General features: G+C 40.4%; 1 protein-coding gene across 1 annotated transcript in view; it reads right to left on the reverse strand.

The window, feature by feature from the left end:
- Positions 1-12,954, reverse strand: part of BACE2 (beta-secretase 2) — a 52,304-nt gene that overhangs the window by 7,047 nt on the left and 32,303 nt on the right. The window contains exons 5-8 of the mRNA XM_071566612.1: positions 11,756-11,890; positions 8,557-8,658; positions 5,367-5,516; positions 4,091-4,259 (exon numbers count right to left, since the gene is read on the reverse strand). Of these exons, the coding sequence (XP_071422713.1) occupies positions 4,091-4,259; positions 5,367-5,516; positions 8,557-8,658; positions 11,756-11,890 (556 nt within the window). The remainder of the gene's footprint in view (positions 1-4,090; positions 4,260-5,366; positions 5,517-8,556; positions 8,659-11,755; positions 11,891-12,954) is intronic.

The raw sequence follows: 12,954 nt of genomic DNA on the forward strand, positions 1-12,954 counted from the left end.
CTGTAGGCTCACCCAACAGAACCAACCCCTTCTCCAGCTGTAAGTGTGGGAAGATTCCTTCAGCAGCAATAAATACACTGTTAGAGTGACTGTGGCTGCACCCACAGCACCCTGGACCCTGGTGAATACCAAACATGTACTGTCTAAACTCATGAGATGGTAAAAGGCTGCCTGGAAGGTCTGTGGCAGAAATCCTTTTTGTTCAGAGTCCCAGGATTGTGCTTTGTCTGCTGTGCAATTGTTTCTTCTGGACATCTCACGCTCTCACACCCTTTCACTTGTCTCTGTGAAGTTCTGCAGCAATACCAAACTAAACATTTAATACTAATGTGAAATACAAGGCTAGTTGCAAGGTATTACTATTCAGTAGTATTTTGAAGAACTGGGGGGAAAAAAGCAGTACTATTTTCCACCTTGGAGATAGCTTTGAAAATAAACAGTCTCTAATTACTCATTATTTGGCTTGAGTGCCATAATTACCCCTATTAAAAAAGACAATACAAAATTGTTGCCACAGTGGCTTTAAATTACATTTTGAGAACGTCTGATAGCAGCACAGCTTCTGCTTTCTTCCCTCCAAAAATAAAAAGTTTTCCCTCACACCCTTCCACCCCCAGAGAAATAGAGAGGAAATTTGCCTAAATTCTTCAAACAAGACCTGAAAATAAACTAACAATCACACACACTTAGCATATTACCCATTACCTGAAGTAGGATATTTTGGTGTATTTTCTTCTGGTGGCAGCTACCTACAATTTTATCACCTTAAATAAATGAGATTTTCTTAATTATTGATGATTATAGGACAAAAAAGGCACATCTGGGAAAACATTATTTTCTAACATTCCTGTAAGACTTTCACACACTCACAACCCACTCGGCAACTCATGTGGTTTGCAAAGAAGTAAATCTGGAATTAGATCAAATTTATCATAAAATTATAAAGTGCATCTTGGAAGGGGCCCCTGGAAATCACTGAAAGTAACTCCTTGATCTGAACATCCTGTCTGAAGAAGGGACCTGATTCAAAAACCTTTCCTAGTGTAGTAGTTTTGGCTTTAGTCAGCATAGGTCCCCATGTAGGCCTCAGTTTTTAGCAGGCCTCAAAGGTTGTGACACAGATTAGAGGGGACAGGTATCATCTGACTTAAGCAGCCATAGAGGTATTTCATATCATCTGACATCATCAGGAAGTGTCGGGGAGTATAACAAGCAAGGTGGGAGGAGTCTCGGCTCTCTTTGGTCCCTGCTTCTGACCAGGACGGTTCCCGCTCCCTGACTGCTGATATCAGGCCCTCCTGCCGGTCGGCACGTCTGTTTAGCCAGGGACGTGAGCATATTCCTGTTAATTCCTCTTTCCCTCTTGCTGGGAGGTTTCCTCTGGGGAGGGGGTTTGGTTGGTTCGGAGTTTCACCTGTTAGCTGGGGCGACCTCGGTGAGCCTGTTGTTGTTTCCTGTCACCATGTGCTATTTCATATTCTGTGTTAAGCTCTCCTCTTCTCTGTATAAATATAAAAACCTCACTGTGTTTAAAGCCTTGTTTCTGCTGTTTTCCCTCACTCTCCTGCTCTGGGAGTGGACTTTTTGACTGGGTACCAGGCAGTTGGCATTTTGCCAGCCCAAACTATAACACCTAGTCATCCTATAAACAGTAGGTTATCAACAGTCAACTTGAAATTATTTCCCTGAATAAGCCTTAAAGGGTTTCACATACTGAGGAAAAAGCAAATTTTTTTTCTGCTACAATGGAATAGCTTTGTGCAGCCACCTATCCAAACTTCCTCACTCCTGGCACATCCTGGAGAATGAAAATGGCCCAAGGAGTGTTGTGGGATAAGCCAGTTCTCATTTCTAGCCAAGCCTCAACAGTACCTCGAGAGTTCAATGAAAGTAAGGTTTTTAATCCTGTTCCCATAATTTTTGTATTAGGCACATACCAGTTTAACACCTTATACAAACAATGATTTAATTGAATGTTAACACTAAGAAAGCACAGGTCATTGCAAAGCCACACCAAAAGGCGTTTTGTATTTCTCTGTTTCTGAACATTTATGCCCCCAGCAATTCCAGTCTAATTTATGCCCATGAACAGCCTAAAAAGCTCCAAATAAATGACATTAATATAGTTGCTATGGAAGACAAGGCTGGGATCCACAGGAAGCCAGTCAGGCAGCTTAATCCCCTGCACTGACGCTCAGCACTCACAGTTGTGGTTTTCTGATGAAAGTGGTGTTAAATACGGAAACCACAAGCTGTGAAGAAGCGAATTCAGAATAACTGGCACATCCAGCAAAAATGTCATCTGCCCCATGTGAGTGGAATGTGACAAATCAGAATATCTTGCCTCAGTCAGTCAGCTGATTCCTCAAGAAGCTCAGTTCCTGTGATGCTTGGTTAGACATATGCGTGAAACGTGGACAGAGAGACAAGGAGGAAATGTCTCCGAGCACCAGCTGGGTATATAATCATGTGCCCAAGCTCATGTAAATTCCAACTGCACTTCTATACAGCAGTTCTTCCTCTCTAGAACTATGTGAAGTGGCCAAACTATGCTTCTAGGTAGCAATATTACCACCAAGGTGCTACTATGGTGCCCTGATTATGTCTCAACAAAGGAGTGCTGTCAAAGCATTCTCATGCCCACCAGCTGGCTCCTGTCCCTGCTGACCATCACACCTTGGTCAATGTGTTCTGTCAAAATGCTCCACTAATGGCTGCAAAGTGACAGGGACAGAAAGAAGCACCACAACTTGCTAAAAGTGCAACAAGGAGGCACAAGGAGGAGTGAAAGGCAGGCAAACCTGGCCTGCAGTATTTGCCTCATCACAATCTTCTGCCAGATGCATTCAAAATGTGTCTTTCATCACTGCATGGTCCCTCCATTGAGTAACCCACATCAATGTTCAGGTTTTCTTTCATAGCAAGGCTCAACACCGACAATTCTGAACTCATTAACAATGGAGAGATTAAAAAAAAATAAAGAAAGAGAAAAAGCTTTAAAAATACCCTAGAGCTACAACTACTATCTGTCTTTTCCCCTTCTATTCCCTGGCTGTACAAAGCACTCAAATCCTGACTGCCCTTACCCTCTCCAACACAAATACTGGAGATTAAAGCAGCACTGTCAGTCCTAGTCCTTCTCTCATCAAAGCTCAGGTGACACAAGGTTTTCAGGGCATTGACCACTCCTGTTTGGGACTGAGACTTGCACACGGGTGAAAATCCTTTCCCTCCTCTCCCACTTGTATGTTCTTGTGATGCCAAAGCAATGTCTGAACAACAAGGGGAGGAAACCCCAAAACCTTTGTTTTCAGCTACCTTTGGGAGATAAGATAAATCATGAAAGAGCAACCAAATTAACTAGCACAGTAAAATCAGCCAAAATTTATCACAGAACCACAGAGTATGCTGAGTCAGAAGGGACCCACGAGGATCGCTGAGTCCACCTCTCAGCCCTGCATGGGACCATCCCCAAGAGTCACAAGCTCTTTCACATCTCAGCAACTAATTAAAGAATTTATGGTTTTCTACTTACACTGAGAGAACTATTTGTTTAGAACCAACACAAACACAAAAGTCTTAACGGGAGCCCCATTTTCATCTCACCTCTTTCTTTTGTGCATTTCCAGAGGTTGAAGAGGCTTAGTTTACATTAAGAGTAGATAGAGCATGAGGAAGGTCCTTCCCTGCACACTGCAGAAATTAGTTGAAGAATCCATTTACCCAAAATTTAGAACATGAACTTCACAAAAATGAAGCTGCCTTAGAAACAGGGACTTGTCTGATGTAACTGTTGGGAAAACTGCACATACAGACAGATGTCTTGGGAAGATCATCTCTGTGAGAAAGAACACAGTGAAGATACCCAGAGCTGAGACTGATTCACTTCATGCCAGAAGACTGCTGCAACATAGATTTTTATTTTTTTCCTTCTTTTGAAGTGTGAATAGCTTGGAATTGCTCAAAAATATACCCTTCACACTTCATGAGTAACCACACTTTCTTCCCCTATCAGATAAGTGGCAAAGGTGTTTCTCTGACACAGCAGGGCTTTCCATGCTCACCATGTCCTCAGTAATATTTCTCTTACCTGCACAGGGACTCACTGCAAAGCCCACTCTCCTCTGGGCTCTGTCAAATATCACATAGAAGCCTTCCATGACTGTAGCACCAATAACCAGAGCATTTGTGGAGGAAGAGATGCCAAATCGGTAGCACTGCAAATTCTCTCCTATTCCAAGGATGGGCTGAATGTAAAGCTATTAAAACAAATAAACAAAAGATCCAGAGTGTAAGAAGCCACACCATACAGTAGTTAGAAGTTCAGTCCTCTTAAGTTTTATAGTCACGCACTCAAACTCCACTGGAAATACAGAATGAATGGGGCAAACAGATTTCTGAACATGATTTGAAACTGGTCAAAGCTCTCATGCAGGTGAGAGGTAAAGCTCTTGGATTCTAAGCTTAAATTTGAACCCAGTGAGTCACTATGTGAAGGTCAACAGCAAATTCATGAGAGTCTCTTTTTCCTGTATTTTCCATATGGGAAGGATGGCTGAGAAAGAACTTGGGGTATGAACTCAAATTAGAGAATCGTTTTATTAATAAAAAAATTATCAGGATGGAGTCGATTCAGAGAGCATTCAGTGTCAGCTTCAAGGCTCTAGATTTATAAATTCAAATCACATTTTACCCCTTGTCTCCTCAGGGAAGATGAATGACTGCCAAGCTACATGATCAATACAAAAAAAGCTTATCATAAAGCTTTACTATATTTTAAGTTAAAATGTACTTAATAGGTTCATTCTCTCCTTTGCTCCTGCCTGTCCCCCGAGGTAAAAGATTGTATTAGTAATGTTAGAGGATACCAGTCTGCATTGCAAACCATACTGGGAGGGGAAGCCAGGGAGGAAAAACAGAAGTAGCACATGATATTCTAAAAGCCTGGGTGGACTATTAATAAAAAAAAAAAAAAAGAAAACAACAAAGTTACAGAAATCGCTGAGGAGCTCACAAAGGGTCATTGCCAAGATTTTCATATTCAGAAGAAGGGCTCCAATTCAAAATGCCATGAAAAACAGATCAATTTTTTTCCCAAAATGAGAAGATCAAAATAAGCAGAGACATTCTGTATTGACATCTGATGTGGCTAAAGCTCATGCAAACAAAACAAAGACTTGCCTGTTTTTCCTGAAAAATTGAAAAAATCATTCCCAACCACATGGACTACACTGAGAGGGAAATTGGGGTTTTCTTTTTTGGTTTCAGGTATGACAAGTTTGTTATTTTCCCTATTTAAAATTTTGAGCATGTGCTTTATAATAGTAAGAATTAATGCATAGTGAACGAACAAAAAAGATAGAGACCTGTGGTAGGATAGAGATCCGAAACGACCTACTGGAGTTTTCATCCCTCAGGTAAATGGAGAGTTTGGGAAATAAGGCCCAGGGTCTTTCAGCTTTATCCCAGCATGCAAGCTGGGAACCAGTCCAGAAACCGGAAGAGAATTCTTGTATCTATTAGAAAAAAAAAAAGATACATACAGATTACACTTCATAAAAAACACAAACCAAAACACAAGCCACATGAGTATGTAACCATGTCCCTTTGTCATGTACCTCCAGCTTCTTACTCAGCTTTTGGTGTTTTGAAGCCAAGGGCTAAGCCAAAAGTCTCCTGGCATTTAAGGGAATCAAGGTTTGCTAGAGTCACCGAGAAGAAACATGTTCCTCTGTCTCTTTTGCTGCCCTGTCCCTCACTATCAGTACAACCTGACATGCTTTCAAAATAAGGTTGATTAACAGTACCTTGTAATAAATCCATGGAACTAACAAAGCAAAAAGCAAACCCCTACAGAGCTTGTTTGGCTAAGACAAACACCTTGCCTAATGCTTCCTGTGGCTCCCTGAAGCTGACCTGCTGCCAGATCAGATCAAAATCCTTCCTTGTTTCACTGCACTACTTTGTGCTGGTTTTTATTTCCCCATGAAGCAGCATTCAAGGTAGTATCTTGTTCTGAGGTTGCACAGCCAATGCTTTACATTTGGGTGAAAAAGAAAGATGGAATCCAAGCTCTCCACTCTCCTCATTTGTAATTATCTGTAATACTGATTATTTTGTAAACACCAGCTCATGAATTAGTTACATGGCATTGTACAGGTGACAAGTATTCACCCCTCCCCACACACCTCTCAATGAAATGTATGTTAGGACTGCATAGAGACTTCATACTTTGAAGAGCTCATCTTTGTTCTTGGGTCATCAAGCACAGACTCATATAAACAAGGGGATTTACAGTCACAAACAGGCTGCTTTTACCCTTAACTCTCAATACAAGCTTAAATACATCCCTTTGCACAGGACAGAACACTCTGCCCCTCACAACTCAGTCCCAGGCCAGACCTGCTGTGCAATACAGTTCTCCCCTCTTCCATTTCATCTTGGAAAGCAGAGCTTGTGATCTGAGAAAAATAGCAAGACGACACTTAGATTGGACAGACCAAGTGTATAAAGTGCTCTGTTTTAAGTGCCTGCTTTAATTTCCCAGAAAGATTGCTTATTGCATTGCATTTCTTTGCCTTACTTTTGTATGCTGAAGCAAAGCACGGGGGAGATTTGAGTGTGTGATACCTGAAGGGCTATTAAAATAAAGTTTTTAGGTTTATCGGAACCCTCTTTTCTTCAGCTTAATAACTTAGTATTGTATTAATGCTGTGAGTAGACACACTGTTCTGACTTCAGCTCAGTGAGTGTAGCAGGGGCCACCCCTCTGTGAAAACCACCACCCTTCAAACCTACAAAGATCAAACTGCAGCTACAGCTGCTCCCTAAAAGACTTCAATCCAAATAAGCAAGGTTTAAAAAACCACCTGCACCACTAAGCAGCACAAAGCTCACAGCCTTGTTTTTTAATGGAGCTGAATAAAGGAATGTGTCACACACAGCTATCCCAGCATACCTGAGGGGAAAATAACATCTGGCTGGGAAGACCATAACAAAATAGTAGAAGCAAGGACTTGTTTACGTGGTTCACCTGTGGTCAGAGAGGTATATCTGACTACAGCAGATGATTTTATATTTCAGTGATACATATCCTGCCAGAGGCACAGAGTGCTAAGAGTACTCTGTGATGCTGCAGTACAATTGCTGAAAATACCTGTTTTTCTGACACTGTTACTACACAGATGGAATCTGATCCTTACATCCTACAACTGTTTTCTAATTTAGTAGACAATTTCCTTTGCTTAGAGCTGTGAAAGTAAATTTTGGGGTGTGTTGAGGGAAAGGGGTACAGCAGTGAGGTCCTTTGGATTAAAAAGAAACCCTGAAAATGAAGAGTTAGTTTAGGCATTTTTAACAGGAAGAGCAAAAACCACTGAGTAGAGTGAGTGAGTGGTTCCCCTCTAATACCTTATTGATCAGTCCACAATTTACTTGTCATGTGGAAGGCCCTAATTCAAATGTCCTGACCAGCATCAGAGAGGAGTGTGGACTGCTGTGACCCACTTCACAGGAGGATGCCCCATCCACAAGGTGCCATTACAAGAGCTCTTGGGGTGCCTTTTTTCAATTCCCCCACTGACTGAATTTGTTCCAGTCAATACTTAAGTGCTTTGCAAAGAGAAGAACTTGTAACTGGTACATTTATTTTAGATACTGGACATCTGCAGGCAGTGAAGAACACTTCATGCCAAATCTCTGCTTTCCATCAGGTAGGAAAAGGATCTCAATCTTGAATTATCAGCATAAAGGAAAATATTCTGTCTTTTGGGAAGCTGGTTACTGTATTTCCTGTGGCTTGCTACTGTCTCATTGTGAATCCATGACAAAAATATCTAAATTGTTCACACTGAAATACCTGAGATTTATTCTTCCTCTTTAACCTTGTTGTTCTCTTCCTTGTATTGAACGAAAATTTATGAACAGTTTTTATTAACCAGAAGATGCTGCTTCAGCTACTCTACACGCAGAGAACTCCACCATCCCCATGCCCTACTTATAAAGCCCACTCTATTTCTAAAGAAAGACGTTTTTGAACATAAATAATTCAATAATGAAGGTCAAAAGCAGCTTTATTGATAGGAATAATCCTAATGAATGGCATTTATTCTAGACAGCAATAAGCATTATACTTGGAAAGGAACTGCTTGCAGCAGCAGGTTCCTCTACTTTATAAACACTGTTTTGAATGAAAGGACTGATTTTTGCACTCTTAATACTTTGAATCAGAGCAACAGGGATTATGCCTATGTTTCCGAAATGCTTAGAAAAAAATACTCTGTCTCTGCCCTATTTCTGATACATTTCCATACACAAGCTTTTGTCTGTGCTTGGACCCCCCTTTTACCTCCTCCCTTTCCCTTTTCTCTTTCCATCAAAGACTACCAGTCATTTCTCACTTATTAAGAGGAGAAGACCAGGTAAGACTCTGCTCCCCTCAGGTTAAAAAGCTATGACTTACAAGGCAGGCAGCAAAGATGACACTTTTTTTCAAAGACCATGCAATAATTAAATAGGAGTTTCACATTTGGGGCAGATTCAATGCCACTGGCTTACCAGGGATGTGCGAGCTATTGCCTGCACCACGGCACCGAAGACTTTCTCTGGCAGACGAAGGAGGGTGGTTCCACTGTCTACTATTGCCTTATCAGCATTGTACTGGGGAGGGGAGAGAAAAGGGAGACAGGTTGCACACTGTAGTAACTGTAATGCAGATTCCACTGTTTCATAACCATAACAAAGCTGTTCCTTTCCTTTTTGGCAGCTGGCTTCCCAGACCTGCATGTCATCCCTGTCAGCAGCTCTCTCCAGCTGATAGCTGGAATTCAAATGAAGTCTGAGAGCAAAAGCAAGATACCATCAGCTCAGACACAAGAGTGAGTTTATCTGCACCACTCAGGAAATTGCTGGGTGCCACCACAGCTGGTGCAAATGGCCAAACTGCTGGAAAAAGAGGTAAAAAGCCCAGCCCTTCTCCTAGGGGGCAAAAGCACTTTCATGTTCAGTACAGACAGGTGCCAAGCACACATGTCAAAGCTCTCAATCAAGGTCTCTGCCACCATGGAGACAACTCACTCCAGCCTAACACAGTACAGCAGCCTGTTTTAGTGGCTGGCATATTTAATTTAAGCATAGCCAGAGAATATTAGGCCTTATTATGTGTCAGTACTGGCTCAAGAGCCCAAATGCCAAATGCCACACCTCTCTCTCTTGATTGCTGAAAACTATTGAAACACAGAAAACAGCAAGTACAAAGAAACTTGAAATTTCAGTCTTGGTATCTCAAAATCTGCATGAAAAAAATCCTCAAGTGAACATTTCTCTTACTACTAAAACCCTAACCCTCATATTAAGAGATTACAGCAAACATCAGATACAGTAAATGAAGTATAAACTTTTTAAAAAGTACAACTTCCTTCATGCACCCCTTAAAAACTGTGTGTGGGGGGAAAAATGGACAAGTAGCAGTGACAGCTGTTTGCATTAATTACTTTTGTTGTCAGCTTAGGCAGCAGGATTAATATAACTGAACAGTGACATGTTTATGGCATAGTCATAAGACACAAGATAATATACAGCATAAGCTACTTAAGAAGAGGTCAAACAGCAAGTGAATTCAAAATACAGTGGATTAGATGTTATCAAGTCACAGAGAGTCCCTTTAGCACAGAGTGACAAAAATAAAACCCACCAAAAAGTAAAGAGGTAGCTCTGAGCGTTATTTCTGTATTATTTCTTTTTTTGAAAGAGCTGCTACAGGCTGCCATACAGAGCTGATAGAAAAGCAAACAGAAACCCATTTATTATACACTCAGAAACACTTCTAGAGAGTGGAAAGAAATTTCAAGGCATTGTGGAGTCCATTTTAACAGATTTGTACCACAAATCCACAATCTCTGGCATCCTGGAAAGCCACCCTTGGAAAAAAGTAGTTAGGAAGGTTGACCACTGACATAAGCCATGGAAAATGCTGGGAGCAAGGGGATGGCTCAGCTAGGGACTAAGCACCTGGATTTTCATGCTGTGCACAGCAATTTGCCTTCTTGGCCTTCCTGGTTAATATTTACCAGGGCAGCAGAGGGCACTGCCAGCAGCTCAGGACTTCTCCCAGCCCCAGCCTGGCAGGCTCAGGGACACAGCTGTGGTGTAACATTGGACAGACTCCCAGCATTGAAGCAAGGGGACAACTTTTCCCTGGCAAGGAAAGGAGTAGTCTCTGGTGAGGGTTACAAATAATGCTCCATTTCCTAGAAAACAACTAAGAGGAGAGAGGGCACATGGTTCATCAGCCCATACAGTGATTCATGCATCCTCTGCAAGCTCCTAACCAGCCAAACTTTAATCATACCAGCTCTATTTTACTGTTCTTCCTCTAAATTTTTGTGGGAAGATTGCCTGGGATTAAGGAAGGATCCTCGTGTATTAGTGACCAACATGCAACATACACAATGTGAAAGCAAACCCTGGCTTAGAAAAGAGCAGCAATAACAGGAAGCTTTTGTAACACACCGCTGGATCTTTAAGTGAGTTGTTTTCTGGAAACAGCGTGAATTAAACCATTAGCACAAGGACTCCCCTTCAAAAACGTGTCGACTGTTTTCAAAAGCAAGGAACAAAAGCAAACATTTCTGTGAGAGGACCAGTGGTTTTGCTTTCCTATAGTATAACAGAGAGGCATTTAAATAGACCTTGTTTTGCTTATTAAGTTGAAAGATGCTGAGACTAATTTTAAATAATTTATATGGCAACATGATTTCCATATTTTGTATGAGAATATAATATTTACACACATGTAATATTTCAATAATTAATTTCACTTAATTTATATGAACTATAAAAAATTTGGAATTATCACACCTGTCATGGTTTAACCCCAGCCAGCACAATATCCCAATGATTTCCAACTAAGAGCAAACTCTAAGACAAAATTAGAATGTCTAATGAAATTGGGGCATGAAAATTAGAGAACTAAAATCAAAACATGAATAGCAACAGTAAGAAACAGATAAACACATGCATACACACATATCCTCCAAAAAAATAAAAAAAATAAAAAAGAGAGTTAAACTGCTGTGGAATAAAAATTGCAACAACACAGAAACATTATTTCTAATAAAACCAGAAAATATATCTGTCAGGAATAATAACTGGCAAGGCATAAGAGATCAAAATTAGATTACAAAAACATAAAATAAAAAGCAGGCATAGGATGAGAACTTTATGAAGCATCCCAGGATGACACCTGCCCATTGCCATCATGAATTATGTGCTCATATTGCTCTGCTGGTGTCATTCCAAAATCTCCCCTTTTCTTTGTTTGACTAGTACTACTTTAAACCCCTTGGGTTTTATTTTACCATATGAAAACCATATGCTGTAGGTTTTTATTGTCTCCTTGAATCACTTCAACATCTTCAGTGTTTAGACACCTTTGTTGTGACTGAAACAACTCAGGAGCCTGAGTCCTCTGGACCAAAGCAGCCTGGTTTCCAGTGGACCATTGCCTTAACAATTATACCTTAGGTCCTAATTTATTGGAAAACTATCAATAAGTGTTGAAGTCCTCTGTGAAGCAATTTCAGCATGTCTGATGTACACCCTGCATTTCACATGGCTCGCTCATTTCTTTTCAAAGTTACCACTTCTCAGAGGAGATTGTGATGCCCATCTGCTTGCAAAGACCCAAAATGATCAATTAGGTGATTTTTCTCAACCAAACTTACATTTTATATAACAGAAACACAATGGCAAATACCTCTCTGCAGTCCAATTGGAGGTTCTGACCCCCGACCTCCAGTTTGAGAATTTCAACCTGGTAATACCACTCCTCTTTGATGGGTGTGTACCAAATATCCCCTGTGTACAGACTTGGTTCAATTCCTCCCAGGACCTAAAGGACAGAAGAGAACAATTCATATGCTTTAAAATCCCAGATGTTCAGTTTTGGGACAACTACGTGCAAAAAATGGGGAATATTTAATTGTGATTCTCAGGACATCAAAATTTTAATTTAGCATCATTTGTAAGGATTTTACTGACAAGTTTGCTGTCAGTAACAAAGCAGTATGAAACATCTAGACATTAACTAGACTGTGCTTCAATCATACAGAATTCCCATATTGGGCCAAATTACCAGTATCTTTATCTAAAGGCTCACACTGGTATTATTATGGAAGCTCCACTGTTTAAAATCAAAACAGAATCTTCAAGGCAATGTATAAAACAGGCAATGTATAAAAATGGGACAGAATATTAAACTTACTCATGATAAATTTCCTTTATCAGATCAGAAAAGCTTTAACAATGTTCAAGAACATTTCATTTTTCTAACACACATCCAAAATGGAATATGAGTGCCTTGTCACTGATATCACTACTGGCTTCCAGGAACACTTGGGCTGAAGATGACTGGGAGCAGAGTGGACCCTCAGATTTCCAACTGAACTAATGTAAGTGAATTCTCTCTTGGTCTTCATCTACATGAGCACTATTTGCAGTAAGTGAATTCACTGTAAAATAAGTATTTGGGATCAACTCTGGTGCTGATATGCTTCTTTAGGAATAAACATTCCAACTTCCACTTCTAGATACATAATGGCCAGTTCTTGATTCCACTAAAACTGATGGAAAGACTTTGCAGAGTAACAACAAGCAGCAGATCTGATCTTCAGATTTTTTCCTTTAGTATGTTGTCAACAAGAAAAAGACCTTTGATTCCTCTCCCCCTTTTCACATCATGTAAAAAAAAAATGCAATAGCATTTTGATGAGATTGAACAAGTTTATCAGCTGAGTAAGGTACTACTCAGTTGGAGAAAGGGAGCAGAATCTGCCCTGAGGAAACACCATAACATTTATGTTTTTCTCTGTTAAAAGAAGAAAAGTTTAGGAAAAAAGAAAAATTGAGAATGAAAATAAATAAGACACTTGAGTTTTGCCTAAAAGCTTAACTTTT

This window comes from Pithys albifrons, chromosome 1 (genome assembly GCF_047495875.1).
Source record: "Pithys albifrons albifrons isolate INPA30051 chromosome 1, PitAlb_v1, whole genome shotgun sequence".
NCBI lineage: Eukaryota > Metazoa > Chordata > Aves > Passeriformes > Thamnophilidae > Pithys > Pithys albifrons.